The sequence below is a fragment of the Ctenopharyngodon idella genome, chromosome 13 (genome assembly GCF_019924925.1).
Source record: "Ctenopharyngodon idella isolate HZGC_01 chromosome 13, HZGC01, whole genome shotgun sequence".
In the NCBI taxonomy this organism is placed as follows: Eukaryota; Metazoa; Chordata; class Actinopteri; order Cypriniformes; family Xenocyprididae; genus Ctenopharyngodon; species Ctenopharyngodon idella.
In genome coordinates this window covers 394,896-422,238 of record NC_067232.1, presented here as the reverse complement: position 1 = coordinate 422,238, position 27,343 = coordinate 394,896, and the positions used below count along the sequence as shown (strand labels likewise).

Below are 27,343 nucleotides of genomic sequence, written 5' to 3'. Positions count from 1 at the left end.
GAGAAGTACAGCAATGAAGTTCAATTAATCAAGGACTAATAACCCCCTGCGTGTCGGTTCAGCATTAGACGCAGTTCCCCTTGTGGCCGTTAGATGTCGCCACTCTTCTCACATTCACTCACAGCAGAAGCACCTCCGTCCCCCGCTGCCTGCACATCATACCATATCATAAACCGCTACCATTACTGCCAGCGAGCTAACAACATACCCTTCAAAAACAGGATCTTATAAACGGCCGAGGTAAGGACATAACACTGAACTAACGATTTGTATTATAGCTCTATATAGCGACATGCGTGAACATACTTGATCACAATCATTTTAATCCTCGGCTGGATTTTCCAAACATCTGTTTCGTAAGAGATGCGTTAGCCAGCTTTAGCAAAATAACAACCTGCCTTAAAATTATTCTCCAAACGGCATCGGCTCTTCGAGCCAGTGTCAGTGTTTACATGACGCTTTTACAGATAATATGCACGAAATTGCGTTGCATGTCAACTGTAAAGCAGGAGTGATCAAAGCCTTTACACATCTAAATATTCACATAAGATGAGAAGTTGGGTTATTCTACGAAAAAGGCGCATTTTCCAGTTTGATAAGGTGATTTAAAGTTACATTTTGTAAGATTCTTTACATTCAATGAGACAATTAATGTTTTAAGTGTTAATGAATTGTACTGTGCCATCTCAAGTGAAATTAATACATTTAATGTATGATAGGACAGGATTGATTGTAACGGTTTTTTAGTTCAAGTTGAAATTACAAGGTCGTGAAACTAGGAAGTGCTTATTAGGAGGAGAAATTAATACTGGTATTTCAACATATATACATATTTTAATTTTCAAGTATTTACATGTTCAGGTAAACAGGATTGACATTTAAGAATTAACTGACAAAGCTGGCAAAAAAGAAAAGATAGTTTTTAGTTTTTTTCTCAGATATTTTTTTATTTATTTTTTTTAAATGTATATTTATTTAAATATATATTTTAGATTTGATTTTATTCTAATAGATAGCAAGAAGTTAAACAGACAAGAGTGGGAACAGGCCAAAAAGGACTTTGCTTTTGCAAAAAGCAAAACTTGCTGTATTTTTGTTGCTGTGTTTAAAGTTGGCATGGCATCATCTATTGATTGTTAAAGTCATTTTTTCCCACAGACAAAAATGGCACCTGTTTTGTACAATGACCCAGTTACCAAAGAATATAGCATCCTTAATTCATTTTCATCCTGTCTGTTTGACAGCTGACAAGTGAAACCCGTAAAATCACTGGCTGTGTATCAGTGTCTTGTGAGCTGCTTGCCTAGACAGTATTTTTGGGCATCAAAGGCACATTTGAAAGGTTCACATGTCCAAAAATTCTGTCTAGTTTGATAGCTTACTAGGTTTTGACAGATATTGTGTGATGCTTTAATCCATATAATATAATGAAAGGAGAAGCATGCATGCAAGTACATTAGATGTCAGTTGTGCTGTATTATTAACGAATGATATTTTGTATCCACTGACTTGTGTTTTCGTGTTGCATGGGTCTAAAATAGTTTGCCTTGTTTGGAGAGGGTGACATAAGAAGGTCCCTGGAGGGCTTTTCCATGTGGAATGAGCCATTTGGGTATGATTTGAAATGTAGCTTTGGGTGAGCTGGATAAAGTTGTTTATTTGTCAGGCTTCAAGCGCAAAAAGTATATGATTGAGGTTGCCGTAATTACTTTTCATTTCTTCTTTCATTTCTTCATTTCTAGTTTATGGAACTTGATCAGATGTAACCATATCCACAGCTTTTTATGTTTTTAAACTGCTTCCAAATTCAATATAATCTATTACAAGAAAAAAATAATTCCGACTAGTCCCTAAGTTTGTATAAACAAACAGAAATTGTGTTTTCAGTAATGCGCTTGCTATAGGTGTCTATAGGGCAAGTCATTGCACTAGGAAAAACGTTAAAAAACATATAACAATACAATTTTACAGTTCCAATAAAAATATAATTTTGTACAGAAGTTTTAATATAAGCACGAGAATATGAGCTGCACATTTCTGCTTTTTAAACCCTGCCGAATATTTTAAACTGAGTAAAGAAACAAAATCTGTGGTGATCGACAGCATGTCACAGATGTCCTCCTGAGAAGTTCGTATTTACGAGGTGGGAAGTGGTGTTTACGACGTCAGGTGCGTTCAAGTCATTTTTGTCAGAGTAAGATGGTGGTGTACCTTCTACTACACAAAAATACAGCAAGGTTTTAACTCTATACTTCTAGAAAATGAAGAACAAAGAATGTGCATCAGGTGTGCTTTGCTTTTTTATGTTTTTAATTAATTTATGAAGCAACTGTAAACTTTACCGTTACATATTATATTGTTATATTAGAACGTTATCATATTTTAATCGGGCAATTAGCTTACTTCGTTGTAAATAGAAAAACCTGACAATATCACTGCTAATACCTTTAGGCTAAGTATTGTGGTATTCCGCCATGTTTCTATGGGGTCAGAATTGTTTCTTTGCTCCAAATAAATAGACTGGGATTCACAGAAATTAATCGAATTCACAAATAAATAAAATGAGATTTGCTAATACAAAAAAATATATTTACAAATGTGTTTTATGTCACAAACACAACTCTGCTTGGCATTCATTTGTACATCCCTGCACGCATTTGTATGGATTTTGAAACACTTCTAGCATTAACTTGCAGACAAATCCACAAATAAGTGGACTCTACCCACCGTCTACCTAAACCAATCAGATAACAGCAGCAATACGCTGACCATTCGTAGCACGTTCTCGCTACAACCAATCACGTTTGGCTTTACAATCAGGGTGGTCTTGCCCTGAAATAACTTTGCTCATTCATCTACAGTATTATATTTTATGAACCTTTGAAAATGTCAGAGATTTTGGAATAATGCAACAATTCTAACCCCATATATGTATCTCACTGACACGCCCAAACTCGTAAACTCTGGGCTTAAAGAAATTTCCAAGCTTCCTACGAGTTAAACTCGTAAATACAATCTTTCCAACATGTCTTGAACGCACCATTTATTCATTTTGAACCCAGAACTTGTGTTTAAAGTGTTAGGTATAACATGATAGTTTAACGTTAAATCACACTTTGAAAAAATCTGTGAAATTTACGGTAAAAAAAAAACAAAAAACAGATGTATTACAATGAAAAACCATCAAATGTGTCACAAAAGTGTCACACAGGGTCAATTTACAGTTTTCAGTGAAGATTTTAAGATGGCTTGTTCATTTTCACTTCCAAAAACTCTTTCCAAAAAAGATTTATTACAGTTTTTTCAACTATAGTAAAGGTAACTTACTGTTAAACCGGTTTTACTATAAAAATGACAAAAAAAAATTTACACTTAGATTATTCCTGATTATTCTCTTGTCATCCTTGCTCTTGACCACAGATTAGTACTTTATTTTTCCCTGTTAAAGCGAACGTTTCAAAGAATGCTAGGCTGCAGATTGTCCCATACGGTCAATCCTCTGACCCTTTTCCCTGTGGACGCCCCGTGTATCTCACCATAATAACGACAACCAGGGAGTGGAAAGTGTGTGTTAAACTCAGAGTCATCTGGTGTAAGGCTGCATCTGTTTGTTTCTAGGGTAAGATTGGTTTCTTCCGGGAGGTCATCTTGGGTAAGGGCTTGATTGAAAACGGTGGATCTTTTTATGCGTTTGATGTTGTACTTTGTAGAAGCCCTTTAATGTAGACCCCGTTTGTTATACATGTGGTCAGTGGGAGTCCAGTCCCCAGGGATTGTTTGCTTGTGAGTCTGAGTCTCCATAACAAATGAGGTTTGGATGTGTTTGGAAGGTTGAGCACATGGAGGAGAAACACTTGGTTTGCAATCCATCAAAGATCGAAGTAGGTCACAGAGAATGTGAAAACTGCTTTCAGATTAAAATAGCTCAGTCTACCATTGCAGTCAGGCCACATCTTGCCCGCATCTACTGTGTGTTTCCTGTTCTTGAAAAGAAGGCGTGATACTCTGTATTTTTTGTAAAACTTGCAAGGTACTCGCAATTCTGCCGCATACGTTTTAAAGTTGCTTGACGCTCGGACTGTATAATTTCACATCAATCCCTCTGACTTTCCGCACACTTTCATCATCCTACCATCGGCACCTCATCTGACAAATGGGTCGGACATGCCTGGCCGCTCTGTGCTCAGCTGGGCTGTCTCTTTGTCATCGAGGTTGAGAGATGTGAGGATGGGAAGTCACATACGGCGCCCACACCAGGGACTGGCCAGTGATTAAAATCTGATCTGACGTTAAAAGGGTCTCATTGTGGGTTATCACAAAATTGGCCTCTTCTGCTCTGATGTCTTCAAATAGATGATTCATTTTGTTATGTACTACTTTATTAGCCAACAGGTACTAATAATAGTTTACAAGAAAGTTAACCATTAGTGCTGTGGAGGTGCTATGGTATAAAGGCATCAGATGTCAATATGATACTTTGATATGATACTGAATGATTATCATCAGAGATAATCAATTCTATTGATTTTATTTACTAGTAGTTACACTTTTCAACACAATCAGTTTCTTTAATATTTAATAATGTTTTTGAGATAAGTCTCTTATACCAACCAGGGCTGCATTTATTTGATTAAAAATACAGTAAAAACAGTAATATTGTGAAATATTATTACAAGTTTTTTTTTTTTTTTTTTTAAACAATATATATATATATATATATATATATATATATATATATATATATATAATTCTTTTATTTTTATATATATATATATTCTATATATTTAATTAAAATGTTAAATAAAATAATTATATATATATGTATATATATATATATATATATATATATATATATATATAATTCTTTTATTAATATATATATTTTACATATTTATTTACAATGTTAAATAAAATAATTATATATGTATATGTATATATATAATTCTTTTATTTAACATTTACATTTTAATAGTCATAAATTATTTTTTAAATATTATATAAATATCATGCAAATATATTTTGAGCGTAATTGCAAAAAAAGAAAAAAAAAATAATTCTCATGACATTTACAAGCCCTATTTAAAACTCACTGATATTTATTTTGTGGTATTTGAATATTATTAAGTAAGAAATGTTTCTTCAGCATATTAAATATATATTTAAATATATATAAAGTGCTGTCAAATCAATTAATCACATTTAACGAAAGTTTGTTTTTATATATATATATATATTTACAAACGTTTATGTTAAATGTGGTTAATTGCGATATATCTATATATAGATTAATCACAATTAACTGCAATATTTTAATAATCACACTAATATATAAATGATATATAAGCTGTCCATTATAAAATATTGGGGGTTGCTCTTTGCGATCTCTATATTAGGGATGGGCAATATCAGTGTTGAAAACTGCTTAATATTTTTGTGGAAACTTATTTTAATTAATTTAATGGATCCTTGCTAAATAAAAGTATTAATTTCTTTCAACAACAATAACAAAAAAAATCTTACTGACCCCAAATATTTGAATGGTAGTGTAAAATGTTCAAAGTACAAATTTAACAATAAAATGTACATTTATAATTTAAATCTTAAATTTTATAATAAATAGAAACTGCATAAATATAATGGCAGTAATATATAGCTTATTAAAATGTTTATAGTTTAATGAGCATAAAGGTACTTTTGTCTGCTTGACTGATGATTCATGATGTATGTTTTAAAATGTTTAGCCTATAACACAGAATGCTGCAAATATCATGTTGCGTGACGTTATAATCACTTGGCTGTCGCTTCTTGTCATATTGTTGTCATGAAGAATCCATCATTCATTCTCCTGCTGGCAGAATTTCTCAGTAGGTGATGGATGGAGAGAGAGGCAGTTTAATAAACAAAATAAACTACATTTGGTGCTTGCTTAATACAGAGGTTGACACGTTGTGTTCTGAGTGGTTCTAGAATGTTGCTATGTGGTTGCTAGGTGGTCGCTAAGGTGTTCTAGGTGATTAGAAAGTGGTTTAAATTAAGAGTCTATCTCTAGATATGGCTTCACAAACTTTTCAACCACACGCACACAGTATCGTTATTTCTGTCTTACAATAATTCAAATTTTCACAGAAGAAATTACTGGGACAAAGTTTATAGATCAGATACAAACACTGATGTCTACGGTAGCGATCAAAATAGAGCAAATCACCTTTTGAAAGTAACATGGCGCTTCAAATAATCGATTACATTGTTGTTACGGCACTAGCCACTAGGAGGCGACAAGTGTTCAAATATATTTGTCATTGAAGCATTTATTCAAGAGATTCGTTCAAAAATGCTGATTCACTCAGTAATGAAACAAGTGAAGTATTTATGAGTGAGTCATTGAATCATTCATTCAAGTGATTTGTTCAAAAATGCTGATTCACTCAGTAATGAAACAAGTGAAGTATTTATGAGTGAGTCATTGAATCATTCTTTCCAGAGATTCGTTCAAAAATGCTGATTCACTCAGTAATGAAACAAGTGAAGTATTTATGAGTGAGTCATTGAATCATTCTTTCCAGAGATTTGTTCAAAAATGCTGATTCACTCAGTAATGAAACAAGTGAAGTATTTATGAGTGAGTCATTGAATCATTCATTCAAGTGATTCGTTCAAAAATGCTGATTAATCCAGTAATGAAACAAGTGCCCTCGATTTCAGTTTTTTTTCTAAGGCACGTTTATAAAAGCTATTGAACTAAGGCCTAATCCTGGCTTAGTCTGTCTGTGAAACTGGGCTGTGAAGTCTTTATGAGCGAGTCATTAAATCATTCATTCAAACCAATTTTGAATTATTTTTAAAAAATATTCATTCTAATTAATTAAACATTTTAAATAGACTGCAGCAATTAATTTTTTGTCAGAACCTCTAGTGATTCACACGTTATTTTATTTAGTTGTCTGTTCAGAATCATGGGAGAATCGTGATCTCTACAGGTGCTGGTCATATAATTAGAATATCATCAAAAAGTTCATTTTTTTATTATAAATTATTTTTAAAAATGAAACTTTCATATATTCTAGATTCCCTACATGTAAAGTAAAACATTTCAAAAGTTTTTTTTTTAAATTTTGATGATTAGAGCGTACAGCTCATGAAAGTCCAAAATCCAGTATTTCAAAATATTAGAATATTTCCTAAGATCAATCAAAAAATGGATTTGCAAAACAGAAAAGTTAAAGTTCTTTAAAGTATGTTCTTTTGTGCACTCAATACTTGGTCAGCAGCACATATTACAGCAAATGACTTGCTCCTAGCACAAATTACTGCATCAGTGAAGTGTGGCATGGAAGTGATCAGCCTGTGGCACTGCTGAGGCACTATTGAGCCTTCAGATCATCTGTATATTGTTGGATCGACTGTTTCTCATCTTTCTCTTGAAAATATCCCATAGATTCAGGTCAGGCATATTGGCTGGCCAATAAAGCACAGTAATATCATGGTCAGCAAACCACTTGGAAGTGGTTTTTGCACTGTGGGCAGGTGCTAAAGTCCTGCTGGAAAAGGAAATCAGCATCTCCATAAAGCTTGTCAGTAGATGGAAGCATAAAGTGCTTCAAAATCTCCTGGAAGATGGCTGCATTGACTTTGCACTTGATAAAACACAATGGACCAACACCAGCAGACGTCACGGCCCCCCCAAATCATTATTAACTTCAGAAACTTCACACTAGACTTCAAGCAGCTTGGATTCTGTGCCTCTCCAGTCTTCCTTCAGACTCTGGGACCATGATTTCAACATGAAATGCAAAATTTACTTTTATCTGAAAAGAGGACTTTCGACCACTGTTCACTGTCCAGTTCTTTTTCTCCTTAGCCCAGGTAAGATGCTTCTGACGTTGTCTCTGGTTCAGAAGTGGCTTGGTAGTCCTTTTCCTGAAGATGTCTGAGTGTGGTGACTCTTGATGCGCTGACTCCGGCTTCATTCTACTCATTGTGAAGCTCTCCCAAGTGTTTGAATCGGCTTTACTTGACAGTATTCTCAAGCTTGCGGTCATCCCTGTTGCTTGTGCACCTTTGCCTACCCAATTTCTTCCTTCCAGTCAACTTTGCATTTAATATGCTTCGATACATCACTCTGTAAACAGCCACCCCATTCAGTAATGACCTTCTGTGACTTATTCTCTTTGTGGAGGGTGTCAATGATTGTCTCCTGGACCATTGCCAAGTCAGCAGTCTTCCCCATTAGTGTGGTTTCAAAGAACAAAAGATACCCGGAATTTATACTGTAGGGATGGTCATTTAATGAAACTCAAATGTAAATATTCTAATATTTTGAGATACTGGATTTTGGACTTTCATTAGCTGTACGCTCTAATCAACAAATTAAAAAAAAAAAACTTTTGAAATGTTTTACTTTACATGTAGGGAATCTAGAATATATGAAAGTTTCATTTTTTAAAATAATTTACAATAAAAAAATGAACTTTTTCACGATATTCTAATTATATGACCAGCACCTGTATTTGAAACAAACAAACAAAAAAACATGATTTTCAATTTATCCATAACCGTGCAGCAGCTATACTGTTTGGAGAGGTTGTTTCCAGTATGACTGACATTTTTGCTAGAAAAGCTCGAATCCTCATCAGTGTGTTCTGATTTAGAGTGAAAATGAGTGTCAGGGATGTAATAACTTGAGAAATGGATGCGGGAGGGGTCAAAGATGAACGCTGAGAAAAATATGCTTTTTTTCCCCGCACCGTGTTCTCGAAAGTAGGAGGGAGAACACCATCTTCCAGCTGTGTGGGTGTTTTGACAGGAGAATGCATGGAGGCCAGGGCCCCAAGATGATATTACAGCAAAAACATAAGTGGAGATTCGATCGCAGATGAAGAAATGACAAGGAACGAAACAGAGACGGCGAAGAAAAACTAAGCTGCATTGAATCACTGTAAATGTTAGAGATAGAAATGAGGACGCACAGAGGGGGTGGGCCAGCCCACACAAGTTCTCCTTTCTGAACCCCTCAGAGTAATGAATGTCTTTTTATTGTACCTGCTTATATTTCTCTCATTCTGTGAGACCCACACCTCTCCCACACACACACACAGTTAGAGTCTCCGATGTTCAGAAAATCTGCTTTCCAAAGAAACTACAGCTTTAGTTTGCATGTAAATCAAGGCCATAAGAAACGGAGGCTTAGAGCAGAATGGAGATATGTAATCTTTTTCGAGCAGGCTTTACTTGAGTAATGTTTGAAGTGACTGAATACAGCTTATTAGCTTATTGTGTCATCTAATCTGTACAGGTAAACCATTTTTCAATGTAATATAATTTTATAACAATGAGTTGACTTAAGGACAAGCCTCATACTAAAATGGAGATCAAGTATATGTAGGGCAAAGAGTTTTGAGTCGATTTCCATTTAGGCCTTGTCCTAGAATCAGGGAAGACCTGGAAATATAAAGGAATTTTCAAACTGGTGATTCTGAAGGATTGTAAAAGATATGGAAATATAAAAAAATTGTATTTTATATATATATATATATATATATGTGTAAAAATACATAAATAAATATACACACAATGGTAAAAAATAGTAAAGTACATTTTATAATATATATATATATATATATATATATTATAAAAATTATAAAATGTACTTTACTATATATATATATATATATATATATAATTATTAATTTAAATTAATTATTTATTATATATAAATAATAAATATTTATATAGAAATTGCTCTGTGATCTCCATATGGGAGTTGCAATATTAGAAAAAAAATGATCACAATATTCATAAATACATTAATAATTAAAAATTTTAAAACAGCAAACCTTAAAATTTTACAATTTTTTTTTTTACAAAAATGTATTTGTATATTATTTACATAATATTTAATATTATAAATTAAGACCAATTAATTATCATTTAAATTTTAAATATAAGTATTAAATATTTATATAATAAATATTAAAAATATATAATGTATAAATTGTATATTATAAAATATTGGGGGTTCAAATTGCTCTTTGTGATCTCTATATTAAGGGTGTGCAATATCAAGAAAAAAACATGAAAAAAAATACAGAAAATATAATGAAATGTCCTTTTGACTTGACTTCTCCTTCACTCAGAATGTAAATTGATCATACCGCCCATTCCCATATACTACTCAAAGTCAAAGAAATTCATTTGTCAAAAAAAACTGTGTCCTACATTTACCAAATCTGTTTTTCTTGCAAGGTGTTGATGGAGGGGCTACTGAGAGGTGTTTGGGAAGGACACTATGTTTCCCTGTGTCTCCTCCTGGCCCTCTTCTGATCCCCCTGCAGCTCTCGGCCATGCTCCGCCCATTCCCTCGGTACAGCCGCCCAATCAGCCACTGCCTGACCTGCTGCGGAGCTGCGTTGTGCTCCCTTCCCCATCCACGCGCCTGAGCCCTTGCACCATCGAGATGGAGTCCATGATTGTGGTGACGGAGTATGAGCCCAGTGGTGGCTCAGGGCAGGAGGGCGGAGAGGAGGAGGAGGTGGAGGACATGGACAGCTCGGAAACGCCAGAGCCGGCGTCATCAGGTCCGGTACCGCCCTTCCGGATGGCCTCCTGTGATCTTTTATCCCACACGATGGCCCGCCCGGAAGCGCTCTTCCCAGAACCACAGGAGCACAGAGGTAGGCTCAGCCTCTCCGACAGGAAGCTGTCACTACAGGAACGCTCACAAACACTTTCGTCGCCCTGTGGTTCACCAGGGCTGAACGGACGATATATTTACCCATCACTGCCCTACTCGCCAATCACCTCCCCTCACTCGTCTCCACGCCTCCCTCGAAGACCAACTGTGGAGTCTCATCGTGTGTCCATCACAGACTTGCAGGTAGGTGGCCGGAGTTAACGCCAAGTGTGTTTGGAATTGTTTGGAAGTCCCTTACAAAAAAACAGCTGTCTGAACAACACAATCATGTCTAATGATTATGCACTACCGGTCAAAATTTTGGAATAATTAAAATGAATTTTCTGTAAGAAGTTATGTTCACCAAAGCTACATTTATTTGATCAAAAATACAGAAAAACAGTTATATTGTGAAGTATTATTACAAATTTAAAAGCTGTTTTCTATTTTAATATATTTTATTCCTGCTAAATTTTCAGCATCATTACTCCAGTCTTCAGTGTCACATGAAATCATTCTAATATGCTGATTTGCTGCTCAAGAAACATTTATTATTATTATTATCAATGTTGAAAACTGTTGTTTTTGCTACTTAATATGTTTGTGGAAAACATATATTTTTTCAGAATTCTTTGATTAATTGAAAGAACTTTTGTAATATTATAAATGATTTTACTGTCACTTTTGATCAATTTAATGCCTTGTTGCTCAATAAAAGTATTAATTTCTTTCTTTCTTTTTAAAATCTTGCTTGCTTGCTTGGTAGTCTATCATGTTTCTTGAGCAGCAAATCAGCATATTAGAAGGATTTCTGAAGGATCATGTGACACTGGAGAATGTGTCACCACAATCCAGCTTTGCCATCACAGGAAAAAAATACATTTTAAAATATATTCACATAGAAAACAGTTCTTTTAAATTCTTTTAAATATTTCACAATGTTACTGTTTTTACTGTTTATTCAAATAACTGCAGCCGTGCTTCTTTCAAAAACATTAAAAAATCGTAATAATTCCAAACTTTTGACCAATAGTGCAAGATTATATAATTGTACCACCAAAAACGGGACAATCCGATTCTGTGGCCTGAGATTTGAGCTGCTTGTGTGAGAACTGATGTTGTCTTTGAGAAGAACATTTCCTTTTCTTCATTCTCTGCACTGGCTTCAAGTCTGCGAAGTCAAGGTTGAGAAGGTGTGTAAGGTAAGGTTACTGACAGGAGCAATTACCTTCCTCTTAATGGTGCTTGTCAACAGAAAGTTCCCCAATAGATGCTTCTGCTTTTCCATTAGGACATGAAATCAGCAAGAAATGTGTGCAGCTTTAGCTCTTGTGCCTTTCTCGACTCAAGTACTCCCTGTAGTACTTCTGGTGCTAATGCTTTTGATTCTTTGAACCTGGAATGTTGCAAGCATCATTCCTAATGAGAGAATCAAGTTTGCGTTTGCTGTGATCTTTGGCCACACTGGCTGAAGTAGTTGTCCTTCAGTAACTAAAAGTCCCTAAAGAAGACCTCAGTGTCATTGATCGATGTAATTTGTTTCTTTATTTCAAAAGGACTGCGTGCAACTCAACCAGTACAAGCTGAAAGATGAGATTGGAAAGGTATGTTTATTTTTCATTTATTATTTATGCATAGATCATTTCCTGCTGAGAGTCTGAGATGAATGAACGCTCTGCTGAAATAGAATTGCGCTGTTGTTCTTATTTCAGAACAAACAAATATCTCACATATTTGGTATAGTAAATAAAAAATGCAAATAATGTCCGAAGGATTATGTGACACTGAAGACTGGAGTAATGGCTGCTGAAAATTCAGTGTTGACATTACAGAAATAAAAAAAAATCTTTGAAAAATATATTAAAGTAGGAAACAGTTATTTAAAATTGTAATAATATTTCACAATATTACTGTTCTTATAGTACAAATAAATGCAGCCATGGTGAGCATAAGCAAAGTCCCTTTAAGACAAGTAATTTCACTCGGCGGCCATCTTTGAAACACCTCTCGGGCATGCAAGTGCAGCTTCTATCTCTTTGAATGGGGAAACATCAAATTCTCCAAAGCTGTTCGCCAAGCTTTCGATTAAATTTCATATTTTAAATCACCAATGAAATCTGACAGCAACTGTGTCATAAATTTTGTTTCTAAACGCTTGAATCATCACAAAAAATGGCATTTTTCAGAGGCTGGATGAAGCTAATGCGCAGTCCTAAAGCGTGCGTCAGACTGTTTTTATAGGAACCAGAGCTTCTAACGGCCGCTGCAGTGACACCCATGATGATTTTACCAATCGGCCATTGGCTCTTTTTTAGAAGGCGGGACTTATTCCGCCATATTGCGCTTTGCACTTTCGCCCATTCATAATAATACGAGTGCACCGGCTTTCTATATATAAAGTCTTCGGCATAAGTAACTTCTTTCAAAAGCATTAAAAAATCGTACCAATTCCAAGCATTTGAACGTTTGAGCGGGAGTGTATGTATCAAATGTTGAAAAAAGACCACATATTGACCATTCAGAATCAAGTATTTCACAGAGACTTGCATAAAAAATTATCTTTTTTTAAAAATGCTTTTATGGAATAGAATAGAATAGAGAATACATTTTGTAACAGTTTGTTCAATGTTGTACACTTCAAAAATAATTGAATTAGTATTTGAGTAGAATTTTTGCTTTTTTCCAGTATAATATTTAACATTCTCAAAACATGGTAAATATATTAAAATTAATTCATGTTTTTTTATGAACACGCTACTATGGTAATGCCATGGTGTTTAAAGTATCTTGGAATACCATAGAATAGAATAGAATAGAATAGAATAGACAAAAAGTACCATGTTTTACCACATTTTTTGGACATGGCATCATGGTAATGCCCTGTTATTCTTTGAAGAATTCAGATTACTATGGAATATGAATATGGTGATTATAATATAAATGTCAGAGTACCATGGTATTCCCATCTGATGCCATCATTAAAGCATAATACCACCACAGTACTTTATTCTAAGAAGCATAGAGTAGGATAAGAGCAATGGAATGAATTTACTATAGTATTTATAGTAATACAGTAATACAATTAAAAGGAGCAGTAAAGTGTTTTCACTGTTGCTGTTCCACTAAGCTTCATCTTGATATGAGGGCATGGAAAACTGTCAGCTTGGATGGGGAGATTCCTGCTCTGCTCTCATCTCTGTGTCTGAGGGTTGGATTCCCTGCTGGAACGGCAATCTGCTCTCCCAGCTGGGACCTGTGTGTGTGTGTGTAGGTTTGAGTGAGATAGAGACAGAACAGAAGTGGAATTATGCCTGTCTGTGGAGTTCATCATGACACCGGCTGTTGCCTACTGGCTCGGTTTGGTTTACATGTTCTCCAGTTAATCAAACGGCACAAATGCTTGGACACTTTTGCTTCCTGTTTCCCTCAGTTATTGCATGTTGCTGAGTGTGTTTGCACTGCAGTTTGATCCATTTACAAGTTGTCATGACTGACACACCTTGTTTTCCCGATAAAGGGCTCCTATGGAGTTGTCAAGCTGGCGTATAATGAAGACGACAACACATACTATGTGAGTGATGCAATATGGTCTCTGTACAGATACACACATATATTTACACACTTCATCTCAGTTTTATTTAAGAGACAAGGAGTGTAAAGAGCTAACATCATAGTGTTATCAGCAATCATTGAATTACGGTTGCCTAGTTTGAGGTCACCTTCAGCAGCCAAAAATGGTCCTGTAGACTATTCACAGGCTGCCTTCCTCTTGGGAAGTTGCTACTTAAAGGGATAGTTCACACAAAAATGAAAATTATCCCATGATTTACTCACCCTCAAGCCATCCTAGGTGTATATTTACAGTATATCTTCTTTCAGACGAGCACAATGTGAAATATATATTAAAAATATCCTGTTTCTATCAAGCTTTATAATGGTTGTGAACGGGGGGCCTGTTCACTACCCCCCCAAAAAATTCATCCATCCATCATAAATATAAACCATACGGCTCCAATGGGTTAATAAAGGCCTTCTGAAGCGAAGCAATGGGTTTTTGTAAGAAAAATATACATATTTAAAACTTTATCAACTATAATAACTAGCTTCCGGCAGATGGCATATGCATCGATTTGCGGCGAAAGAGTGACCCCTGACCCGACGTAATGATGAACACAGAAGCTCAGAGGATAGAGCAAAGCAATGGATGGATGCATTTTTTGGGGCTTCAAAACAGGCTGACATTCACTACCATTATAAAGCTTGGAAGAGCCAGGATATTTTTAAATATATCTCCGATTGTGTTCGTCTGAAAGAAGATACTTGGATAATGGATAATTTTCATTTTTTTTGGGTGAACTATCCCTTTAAGGGTTCCTTTCATATATATATATGTATATATATATATATGTATAATATATGTATATATATTACAATTTCTCATCTTTCTCCTCTTCTCTATTAATTTTTGTGATTTATATATATATTTTTCATATTCTTGCCACTCTGTATTGTTATGATTTGATAAATAGTTTAATTTTAATTTGAGATAGAATATCCTTATCTTGATGATATTATATTCTTCTTCTTATTATTTTTATTATTACTACAGCATGGTTAATAATAATAATAATATGTTGTAATATTTTAATATTAATTTAAATTTGCTCCTTGCTCTGATTAGTTATTACTTTTTTTAATCCCATTTTTTTGTTGGTGTAGTTGTAGTTCTCACACAGTGCTGGTTGTAGAATGGGGCATATGTCACCCAGCACCAGTAATGACACTGGATATCTGCTCTCACTCTCTCATTCTCACTGCTCTCCACAGGCCATGAAAGTGCTGTCCAAGAAACGACTGATGAGGCAGGCTGGGTTCCCGCGTAAGTGTCTGCTTTAAAGCAGATGGAACGCACAGCGGGGTTTATGATTGAGTGTATGTGTGAGTGTATGTGTGTGAGGTTGGGGGCGCACTTTCATCAGCTAACAGAATGCCTAATACTTCAACCTTTCACATGATTTCCTTTTGTGCTGGTTTAAACAGGCAGACCTCCTCCTCGTGGGGCAAAATCTGTCCCTGAAGGCCCCCCTCAGCCCAAAGGGCCGCTGGAGCGTGTTTACCAGGAGATAGCCATCCTCAAGAAGCTTGATCACCCTAATGTGGTTAAGCTTGTGGAGGTGGGCGCTTCTATTCTCAGTATGCAGCCATTCAATATGCAGTATTCTTACAGTGTGAAGTGTGTAAGTTATGTCCCACTAACGGAAGTGGAATTTAAAAAATAATAAATGTTTTCGAACAGGTTTCCCAAACACTTCCACCATCAGACAAACAAAAAATGCAATTTATTAAACTGGGATGGGGAAAGTATTTTAACCTTGAAAAAATAATTAATTAAAGGCACAATATGTAGTTTTTCGCCGCTAGAGGTCACTTATTCAAAACAAAGGTGTAACTTGATTTCGTGGAATCATGGGAGGTGTTGTTTTCACGTCTACGTCCGGTGGAAAAGAATCCGACAGGACTAGAGCAGTAGAGCTTTTATTATGCCGCAGACGACCTCTTCCGCTTCTTCCAGTTGAGCGTATGTGGGGTAATGCAGCGCTGTTGTATCATATTAGATACATTTGTGTGTTGAAAGTTGTTATAGTACTACTCTGTGCGTTCGCTCGGCGGCTACTATGAGACACTTGTTGCACACTGTAGTAAGCTAGATCGATATTAGGCATGGTAAAACATGGTACTCGCTGTAAATCAAGAAAACGAGATTTAAACAATAAGACTTTCTGTGTTGAGCTATATAACAATGATTAGTTTTCTGTCGATGAATGTATCCAAACAGTTGCTCACCTGACTAATAAAACACATAATATATTAAAGCTTCTTTGGTGTTTCCATGGTTTCTACAAAATAAAACCGAGGGTAACGCAGGTATGATGTCATTGATAGGCGGCACACGGACACCATCCGTGTCCTGGTTATAATTGTTTATTTCTCTGGATTTAAACATTCTTGGAAACATTTGGGATAATGTAAGTACACAAGTCAACAAAATATATAACATTGTTCTAGTAGTTTTTGGATATTTTAATCCAAAAATCTTACATATTGTACCTTTAAATTTGACATGAATGAATGCGAAACAATGAGGGATAGATAAACAGTTTACTGCATGTTATACACTGCAAAAATAAACTTTATAATCAGAATCTTTGCTTTGTTTTCCAGTAAAAATGTATAAACATTTCTTAAAACAAGATAAATGTACTTTTAAGAAAAATTGCATAAAATATTCAAATTAATTGAAAGTAATTCAATTTAAAGCAAAAAATAAGAAGAAGAAGGTGAAGAAACTGTTTTTATGATTAATTAATTAAAATTAATTCATTTGCAATGTACTGTACAACTGTCTTTAGTCAATAAAACACTAAAAGTAAGCCTTTCCACGAATTTCCAGTGGACAAAAAAGTCAGGAAAACTGGGTTGTCATAATTAGACATGACATGAAACGTTAATGCAGTCCGTTATATTGAATTAACTGAAGCCTTGTTTTTATTTGCATCAAATTAGATGTAGTGTAATAGAAGTTCTATGCTGACCGGTTTCATTCTCTTTCTAAACAGCTTTGGGTTGTTTTTTTTGTGCAGGTGCTGGATGATCCAAGTGAGGACCATCTGTACATGGGTAAGTCTGGCCAGATACTCATCGTCTTGGCAGATGCTACACACGTGCACATGCACAATGTATTCTAAATTTTCTGTGATAAATGTATGTGAAGTCAGAGAATGTAATGCACAACACCTTAACTCTGCTTCCTCTGTGCTTTCACAGTATTCGAGCTCGTCAAACGAGGGTGAGTAAGCACGTTATTTCTGATTGTAGCGCCGGCCCATGCTGTGCTAGTGTCACTTTGCTAGAGAAACTGTGTCTCATTCCCCATGTGTTTGCAGAGCAGTGATGGAGGTTCCTACTGATAAGCCCCTGGATGAGGACCAGGCACGCTTCTACTTCCAGGACTTGTTGAGAGGAATCGAATATTGTGAGTGTGGGAATTTAGCTATTGCTTTACACTGTCATCAGTACTCATGATTGGTACTAATACATCCAGCTAAAAGGGCACGGTACCTTGCAATTGGCTAGGCTCTGATTAGTCTCATGGAGCCTAACTTTTAGATTTAGACTATTAGTGTTGTCCACAAAGCTTATTCTGGCCAGCAATGACCCACTTAGTAGTGTTATTTTAACATTATTTATATACTATTATAGTACTTATTTTTATATCTTAAGTTTTTTTATTTAATTTTTTTTTTTTTTTCAGTTTTTTATCTATTTATTTTTTTTAAGTTTGTGATTTTGTCATATGGTTTTAACATTTTTATATTTTTTTTATAAAAAAAATTATATTTTTTATAATAATTTATAGCTTTATTTGTATATACTCTATTATAGTATTTATTAATATTTTGCATTAGCCATTCAGTTATTCAGTTATATATTCAGTTTTTTATTTTTATTTTATGTTTAAGTTTTAGTCACTTTGTCATGTTTTTCTCATTTTCATTTTATTTTAGTATTAAAATAAAGTATATCTTTAATTTTTTATACTATTTTTTATAGCATTTATTAATATTTCAACTTAGCCTTTTTTAAATACACTTTTTTTCCAAGTTTGTCATTTTGTCATGTGCTTTTGTAATTTTACTATATTTTTAATATTTATATATTAAAAATATAAAAAATATATATTTTTATATATTTCTGATTTTTTTTTATTTTAGTTTGTCATTTTAATTCTTAGTCTTATATTTCAATTAGTTACCAATATAAGGTTACCAGTATAATTTTTTATCTAATACTTATTTTTATTTCCGCTTTATTTAAATTACCAAAAACATTTTTTAATAGTTTTAGTTAACGATAACAGCACTGCCACTTATAAAGGAAGAAGCCATCTAACTGACATTTAAATGACAGTAAATCTGGGTACCAATAGCATTAAAGCTTTGGTTTTCAGAAAGTTCTTGACATTTTTTTCTGAAATATGCATCAAATAGCGAGACTAGATACAGTTCTTGTTGCTAGTCTTCAGAATGCATTAAATAATGATCAAAAGTGATGATAACTACTCATCCTCAACAGTACATTATCAGAAAATCATCCATCGGGACATCAAGCCTTCCAACCTGCTGGTGGGAGAAGATGGCCACGTTAAGATTGCCGATTTTGGGGTCAGTAACCAGTTTGAGGGAGCGGACGCCCTGCTGACCAGCACAGTGGGAACGCCAGCATTTCTTGCCCCAGAGACCCTTTCAGAGACACGCAAGAACTTCTCTGGAAAGGTTAACAGATCTTTTTTTTTCTTTCTAAAATAGCTGGTCCGTATTGCTGTTAATTTTTGATTTAATCAAGTTAACATCATGTTTCTATAGGCTCTGGATGTGTGGGCAATGGGAGTCACCTTGTATTGTTTCATCTTTGGAGTGGTACGCCCTGTTTTGACCTTTATATTTCTCATTAAAAATGCAGTGTTAAAAATAATCCAACATTCAATTCAGTAAAACTGTGCAAGAAAAATGTGTAAAACAGACGTTGCCTTTGACTTTACTTCCTCTCTCCACAGTGTCCTTTTATGGATGAGCGTATTTTGAGCCTCCATCAGAAGATCAAGACCCAACCAGTGGAGCTTCCTGAGAAGTGAGTATTTCTCCTGAGCCTGAAAGACCTTCCCCATCCCACAGTTTAGACATTGATAGTGTTTTTCTACCACTTAACAGCGCGGACATATCAGATGACTTAAAGGACCTTCTTTTCAAAATGTTGGACAAGAATCCCGAAACCAGAATAACCGTCCCACAAATCAAGGTCAGTATGACTCTTTTCTTCACCAAGGACTTCACCCTCATCTGTGATTGGTCATAAAAACAAGCTGTTTCACCCCAGAATCACTCTATTGGTTGATGGTTTGTTTTTCCACTTATACACACTACCGTTCAAAAGTTTGGGTTGGTAAGTCTCTTATTCTTACCAAGGTATTTATGCATTTATTTAATCAAAAATTCAGTAAAACAGTAATATTGTGAAATATGATTGCAGTTTAAATAACAGTTTTTTATTTGAATAATTTTAAAGTGTAATTTGATGGCAAAGCTGAATTTTCAGCATCAATACTCCAGTCTTCAGTGTCACATGATCCTTGATCCCTGATTTGGTGTGCAAGTAACATTTCTTATTTTTATCAATATTGAATATACTTGTGCTAGTCTTAATAAGTCTTTTTCACATTAATAATGTTTTTTACTTTAATTTTTGATTAATTTAATATATCATTGCTAAAAAAAAGTATTAATTTCTTTACTTAAAAACAAGTTCTTGTACACGGTAGTGTCGTTTTTCTTATAATGTTATATTTAGCCTCCGTACTTCAATTGAACCAAAAATAAAACCCTTCCTTATTCTTAAAAGATAATTTCAAAGCACTTTCTGGGTGAATATAGGACACTCCAGCAGCCTAGACAGTCTTGAGTTCATTAATGATATCAAAGCAGGATTTTTGTTCCGTTGTTGTTGTAGGTGCACCCATGGGTGACGCGGCACGGCGCTGAGCCCCTCCCTCCCGAGGACGACAACTGCTGCAGCCTGATAGAAGTGACAGAGGAGGAGGTGGAAAACTCTGTCAAGCACATCCCCAGCCTGGCCACCGTGGTGAGTTCGCAAGCCCCTGGTGGCCTATTAAGACAACCTTAATTCTGTTTTATGAATACACATAATGTATTCAATGCTAATGACAACATCAAATGAATAAACAGATTAATGACCCACAAAGATTACAACCCAATGCCTGTTTTTGGAGTTACTTATACTTGCTGCATGCTCTCTGCTACAGATCTTGGTTAGGACTATGTTGCGCAAGCGTTCTTTTGGAAACCCTTTTGATTGGGGCCGCAGGGAAGACAGAAGTCCCGCCACACCAGGACACGTGCTATCGTAAGTCTTCCTCATTAGGGATGGGCTATAACTGGAACAGACTTCCTGAACATAGACTTGGATTTCTGCAGTGGTTTCAGTGATCATTGAAATGGTTTGTGTAGCTGGTTTGACAGTAATTTAATTGAACCTACTAGTATAGATGTACTTTAAACAATGCTATGTCACTACACTAGGTCCTACTGTAATAGTATAATGATAAAGCGTAAATGTATTTTCAGGTTAAATAGAGTTTAATATCTATGTACAGCATTTCCACAGAAAATAATTTCGACTACTTTCTCAATTCCTTAAATACAATCGAAAAATGTGTTTATAGTAATGCACCTAAAATGTAAGCCTATCCTTTAAAATATTTTTATTCAGCAAGGATGCATTTAAATTGATCAGAAGTCACAGTAAAGACATTTATAATGTTTCTATTTCCATTTCAAATAAATGCTGTTTTTTTTACTTACTATTCATAAAAGAATTCTGGGAAAAAAGTATCAAATATGAAGAAGGACAACTGTTTTCAACATTGATGATAATAATAAGAAATGATTCTATAAAACACAAAATCAACATATTAGAATGATTTCTGAAGGATCATGTGATTTCTGGAGTAGTTGCTGCTGAAAATTCAGCTTTGCATCACAGGAATTAATTAAATTTTAAAATAAAAAAATGGTTATTTTCTCAATTAATAAATTAATGGCTTTCAAATCATATGTCACAAATCATATATCACATTTTGAAAACCAAAGCTATATGTTAACATTAAAGGCACAATACGTAAGATTTTTGGATTAAAATATCCAAAAACCACTAGAACAATGTTATATATTTTGTTGACTTGTGTACTTACATTATCCCAGATGTTTCCAAGAATGTTTAAATCCAGAGAAATAAGCTATTTTAACCAGGAGAGGGGCCGTGTCTGTGCGTCGCCTATCAATGACATCGTACCCGCTACCCTCGATTTCCATTTTATTTTGTAGAAACCATGGAAACACCAAAGACACTAACCATTGTTATATAGCTCAACACAGTAAGTCTTATTGTTTAAATCTCGTTTTCTTGATTTATCGCGAGTACCATGATTTACCATGCCTAATATCGATCTAGCTTACTGCAGTGTGCAACAAGTGTCTCATAGTAGCCGCCGAGCGAACGCACAGAGTAGCATTATAACAACTTTCAACACACAAATGTATCTAATATGATAAAACAGTGCTGCTTTATCCCACATACACATGACCGGAAGAAGCGGAAGTGGTCGTCTGCGGCATAATAAAAGCTCTACTGCTCTCGAGCTGTGTGTTGCGCTCGTCTCTCATTAGCAATCGCTCCAGCTGCCTCGTTCCACTCCACCGGCTTTCAGCCACACCCTGCTTCATACTACAGTAATGTTAATAAATCTTTAATACATTAGCTCATCCATGAACATGATTTCTGCCCGAGTCTCGTCGGATTCTTTTCCACCGGCTGTAAATGTGAAGACAACACCTCCCATGATTCCACAAAATCAAGGCGTCATCAAGCTGCGCCTTTGTTTTGAATAAGCGACCTCTAGCAGTGGAAAAATACATATTGTGCCTTTAAACACTTTTTTTTGTGCTTTCCGTTAGCTAACTGATTAGCCTGTTAAGCTAAAATGCTTCACGCAAGATGCTAAAGGCTCTGTCCAAATGACACTTGATGTGGACTTGTGGCCTTCACTTGTGTGCATCCATAAAATCCACAACACCATAAGATGCGTTCAAAATTGCATACTGTTTGAGTATTTACTACATTATTTTTTTTTTCTCAAGTACATCCTATATGTCTGTAGTATGAATAGAATCCGGACATATTACATTTACCATGTTGCCATTGTCATGTGAGCTACAGCGTCAGTTGCGTCACATCACTGCCACTCACAAATCCTCCCCCGTGGCCTTATGATATAATAAAGTGCCCATTGGATGCGCATGTCAGAATCTCACAAGTAGTAGGTCATCCGGCTACTTTTCACCTACTGTTTTATGAATACTGTGAAGTTGGATATACTACTTTTTTTGCCTACTACATAGTAGGGAAGTATGCATTTTCGGACACAACTATAAGGTCACCCTTATGTCATTTTTTTTTTTTGACTCATGAGCGCCCCCTTTGCAGCTATGCACACTGTTGCAATGCTATGCTAGGTTGATTACTACCTAGCAAAGTAATATTAGCTTTGCTAAGCTTGTTACTTTACCCACATTTTTTGTTGGTTTTCAAAACCCTAGGAGCAAGTATAAATTATTTTCTGTGGTAATCAATAGCATGTTCGAGTAATATTTAGCATGAAGTATTCTTTTAAGCCTTTTGTTTAGTCACTTTTACAGGAATATTTGATAGATACACTCCGATTTAAGAATTCTCACATATCCGCATCTCTCCTACCGTCTAGAAAAGGGAGAGCAGGGAGTTTGAAATACTGCCGCAATCTCGGTACCCCCAGGTAAAGCTCCGCTAGCCTGTTAGCGCTCCACCTATGTCCTGTTCACTCTCCTCCACCTGTATTATATGTATATGTAAGATATAATGGTCATGCCCATATTGAATGATCTGCACTTAAAATGAATGACATGGTGTTTTTAGCATGCTTTTAAGATCAAAACAATTAGCATTCAGATGGCTTAAAGAATAACAAGCTTTTCCGCTTGTTTTCCTACCTAATAAACAACATTTTATGCATGTAATATCTAAAATACTCATGATATTCCCTCCTAAAAACCTCTTGTATGTATTTAACTGTACAAGCTACTTTTAATAATAGTACATCAAGCATTTATATTTTGCATGTAATGTTTTAACAGATAAATATAAGTTCATGGGCAGTTCAGGATGATGTTTTTCAGGTCCTTCTAAATATCTGCATGCCCCTCATGCGTAATCTCAGCAACGAAAAGAAAAGAGCATCCTGATTTGCCACCCAGCCATGGTATTTTTTTTTTTACGAGGATTCTAATTGGTTTGTTGGACTGGGTGCATTTGCATGTGGCGCCGCAGTCCTGGCCTCCCCGGTATAACCCCTCGCAAAAACATGGTAGTCAGTCACTCTCATGTGCCTCCATCTGACCCCTAGCATATGACTGATGCGATGCCATGTGCTCCCCCCCGCGCTGACTTAATTTCCCCTCTGCCTAACAATTCTAGCCACACTTAACAACAGTCTGCATTGCTGCAGACAGGTTGACGCGCCTGGAATGTGCGGTTATTTTAAACCTCCACATTTGTCTGTTTCCTAGGAAACAAGAGAGCGAGGAAGGCATGCGGAGCATGGAGCTGCCCTTCGTGGGCGAGGATGAAGTTCTTTCCTGATAATTGTGGGCGTCTTACTCGGGGGAAATGCATCAGGATGAGGCTGTTGTGGCTTCCGGAAGGCCAGGATATGGACCTGGGGCGTGGATGAAGGAAGTTGTTGATGTGGAGGGTGCCCACCCGCTCATGCATGCATTTGTACAGTCCACAGCAGCATGCAACGTATCTGTCCGCCCAGGTCTCTGCTGTCTCTCAGGACCTGTTTTCTGTGTGCGCGTGTTTCTACTCTCCTCTCCGGCACGGAGACTCTACTTTACTCCTCTACTTCAGCTAGGGGGCGCCACTGAAAGCTAAACGGATAATTACCTTTAAGAATTTTACGACTTCAGTTATTAATTAGCGAGTCATTCTGCTTGATTTCAGTTTTGCAAGTGAATTTGAAAATAATAATTAATTTAATCTTCTCAAAAAACAGGTTTGACAAAATTAAGATTAAATAATATACTGTATATATATTAATTTAAGGCAAATAAAATAATAAATGGCCTTTAATGATTAAACCTCCTCAAATTTGCACACAATATTCTCACTAATAATTTTTTAGAAGAAATTATGATTTCTTAGGTTTGTCCATCACTCATCAGTTGTTAGAGAGACATGCTGCTTGATTGCAGCTTTACAGATCTCATTAGATTTTTTTTAGAACTGAATTTGAAAATAATAAAAGAAAAATAGAAATTCATTTCAACTTGAAAATCTTCTGAAAAATCAGGTTTGTTTGAATGAAGTATGATAAAAATTTAAACATAATAATAAAAACATAAATAAAAAAAAAATGAATTTAATTAATTTTAAATGAGTTTTTAAGAATTCAAATTCTTCAAATTTTGCAGCCAGGAAATGTGTATAAATATAGTAAGAACACACTTCAGGGTGTGATTTAGGGAAAATACAGATATGTTTGTATGTGTGTGTTTGTTCATATATCAAATCACACAGCTTTGTGTTTGTATTATAATGTCTGCGCTGTAGATGGTGAACAGGACCAGACCTGGAAACTATCTGGAAACTTCTTTTTTAATACAACAAGTTCCAAATCCAAGAGATCAGAGTATTATGCATAGCATGTTTTTGAATAGTAGTTCAGTTATTTAGGGCACAACGAACATCTAGGGAATGCCACTATAGGCATTGTGACCATTCTTCTCCTTGTATGTAACGTGACCCTTTTAATCATGAAGGTAACAGTCTCTTACTGTAATTTCGCTTCCTTTTTCCTGTGTAGAATTACCAAAATGCCATGTTGTAGTGCATTTCTGACTTCGTCATGATCAGAGTGAATTAGTTATCGCCATTTCTATATTAGACACATACTCTAACGTTCTTGAGGAAATACAATAACTTTGTGCAATCTATGCATGACTTTTCACTTAAGGAATCAATGTTTGTCAGTCTGTTTTGACACAAATGTATGCCTTACATTTTCATACTCATAAGTGTAGCATAGATCATCAGTACATGTGTAGAGTTTTTTGGTACAATAGAATTGTAGATAAAGTAGAATTTGGGATTTTAAATAAGCTGTTCTAGACAGTGTAGAAATAAAGTAACTTGCTTAAGCTCAGTTTAAAGTTAGCAAAAATAGTCCAAAGCCCTGTTGAGATTTTCTCAATGTGCACTACGGTCATGTATCTCCTGTGTTGATTATTTTTCTATGATTGTTTTAGCTGTAGTTTCAAAATGTCTGAGTGATGGTGCTTTTCCACCACTGATTTATAACATAGTTCATGCTTCCATGTATCAGGGGAGTCTTTTCTGCACAAGTAGGTTGAATGTATGTTGTCGGTTTACCTTGTAGCTAAAGTCAATTTTCTTTAACTTTTTTTCCCTGCATGTTAAACTTTGCTGTATTTTATAGTACTTGTTTTTTGTGAGTTCTTTTTTCTTCTCTTTTAGAGATTTATTTTTTGTGTAGGTACTATTACTATGCATAAGAAATCTCACATTGTGGTGCAGTTCTGGACTTTGTAAGTCAGTCGGTTGGTTCTTTGTGTTTGTTCTATTGGATGTTGATTATTGAAAATTGAAGCAAACTTGTAAAATTAACTCAAATATGCATGTGCACCGACAAACCGAAGCTGGTTATACAATGTCGCTACATGTAAGTGGACATTTTAATGATTTGCTGAACAGTTTTTGATGACCTTTAAGGGTGCTGTATGTCATTTTTTGACCGTACTAAAGCATAAAAATACCATAATATGTCTGCAGAGATTCTAAGTTCAAACACTTGTTTCTCTGAAAAAAACTGCGACAACCCGTTATTCTACTTTGAAATGTGCGTTCCGTGTCGGAATGTATATTTTTGTTTTGGTCTGTGTGATCCCGCCCACTGCCGCTTTACCCAATAATATTGCCAGTTGGCGGAAAACACAGCGAATTGCAGCCATGGACAGTGTTTAACACTGTTGCCGCGGGTTGAAGCAACCCCAAAATAACATGATATTTAGCCCCTGAAATGCGATTTGACCAAAAACTGATTTTACCCTCCAGAACGCGATTTTTACCGGGGGGGCCCACCTGAAACGCAATTGGGCTAGTTTTAAATAGCAGTTGGGCGGGTTTTGTTGTGAAAATCTGGCAACCCTGGTCACGGAAACCAGCAAACGAACTGGAGATCGCAGATTCCACCACAAAAAAGCAATAAAATATTGCAAACGTATATATTCTAGCTGATCAACTTGCAGTGTAAAACTGTCAATATTACATACTGCACCTTTAAATAATATATTCAGGACCAGAGAAGCACCGTTCCCGTTTTTTTGAGTAAATATTTATAGAGAAAATCTAAATATATAACGTTATATGGAGATTTATAGGCTATTTGCACATTGGAATGGTTAGCAGAATTCAAAAGATGCATGTTTATTAACTTTAAATGAAGGATGAGGTCTCTGTAACCATGTTTTATTCTTCTGTACGATCAAAACTAGGAGCAAAAATTACCAGCTGAAATCAAAGACAGCATTTTTCAGTTTCTTATGTATAACCACTTTCTCAAATACTGACCACGCGAACGGTACTTTGAATTGATTGATTGTAGAGGTGTATATTGAAAGGGAACGCTGTACTGTATATTTCTAACTTCTCAATATCATTCCTCACTGTATCTGCCCAGTATTTCCTGAAGGGCTAGGGTAAATGTTTGCATCCATATCACAAAAGCGATTGCGTTTTGAGCACTGTTGAGAGGGCTGTTTACATGTTACATAAATGCATGCCGTCACAACCACGCTATTTCATTCAGCATGTTTTCGAAGCATGTTTGAGCTCTTTACAGCATCCTCTGATCTCATTACTGATCATTCTATATATTGTATCCAGTTGATTATTTGAATAAATTGAAGTTGCCTTTAGTTTTGCCTT

At 35.4% G+C, this 27,343-nt stretch overlaps 1 protein-coding gene across 2 annotated transcripts; it reads left to right on the top strand.

Annotated features, from left to right (window-relative positions):
- The first annotated feature begins 92 nt into the window (after window positions 1–92).
- On the top strand, window positions 93–27,333 carry LOC127524960 (calcium/calmodulin-dependent protein kinase kinase 2-like). 2 transcript variants are annotated; one of them, XM_051917056.1, is made up of 17 exons: window positions 93–240; window positions 10,243–10,873; window positions 12,226–12,273; window positions 14,187–14,240; window positions 15,497–15,548; window positions 15,710–15,843; window positions 17,311–17,347; window positions 17,495–17,516; window positions 17,614–17,702; window positions 18,803–19,002; window positions 19,093–19,146; window positions 19,284–19,357; window positions 19,438–19,525; window positions 20,234–20,365; window positions 20,547–20,647; window positions 23,064–23,114; window positions 23,905–27,333. In XM_051917056.1, exons 2-17 carry the CDS (start codon window positions 10,286–10,288, stop codon window positions 23,975–23,977), a joined length of 1,797 nt encoding a protein of 598 aa, XP_051773016.1. In that variant the 5' UTR covers window positions 93–240; window positions 10,243–10,285; the 3' UTR covers window positions 23,978–27,333. The 2 variants fall into 2 exon arrangements, with proteins under 2 accessions (XP_051773016.1, XP_051773017.1); XM_051917057.1 differs by lacking the exon at window positions 23,064–23,114.
- Window positions 27,334–27,343: the final 10 nt, after the last annotated feature.

Excerpts from the sequence above, each read along its gene's own strand:
- LOC127524960 (XM_051917056.1), top strand. The coding sequence starts at position 10,286 with ATGTTTCCCTGTGTCTCCTCCTGGCCCTCTTCTGATCCCCCTGCAGCT. Across the intron at positions 15,549-15,709 it reads GAGGCAGGCTGGGTTCCCGC|GCAGACCTCCTCCTCGTGGG; the intron begins GTAAGTGTCTGC and ends TGGTTTAAACAG. Across the intron at positions 23,115-23,904 it reads CGCAATCTCGGTACCCCCAG|GAAACAAGAGAGCGAGGAAG; the intron begins GTAAAGCTCCGC and ends TCTGTTTCCTAG.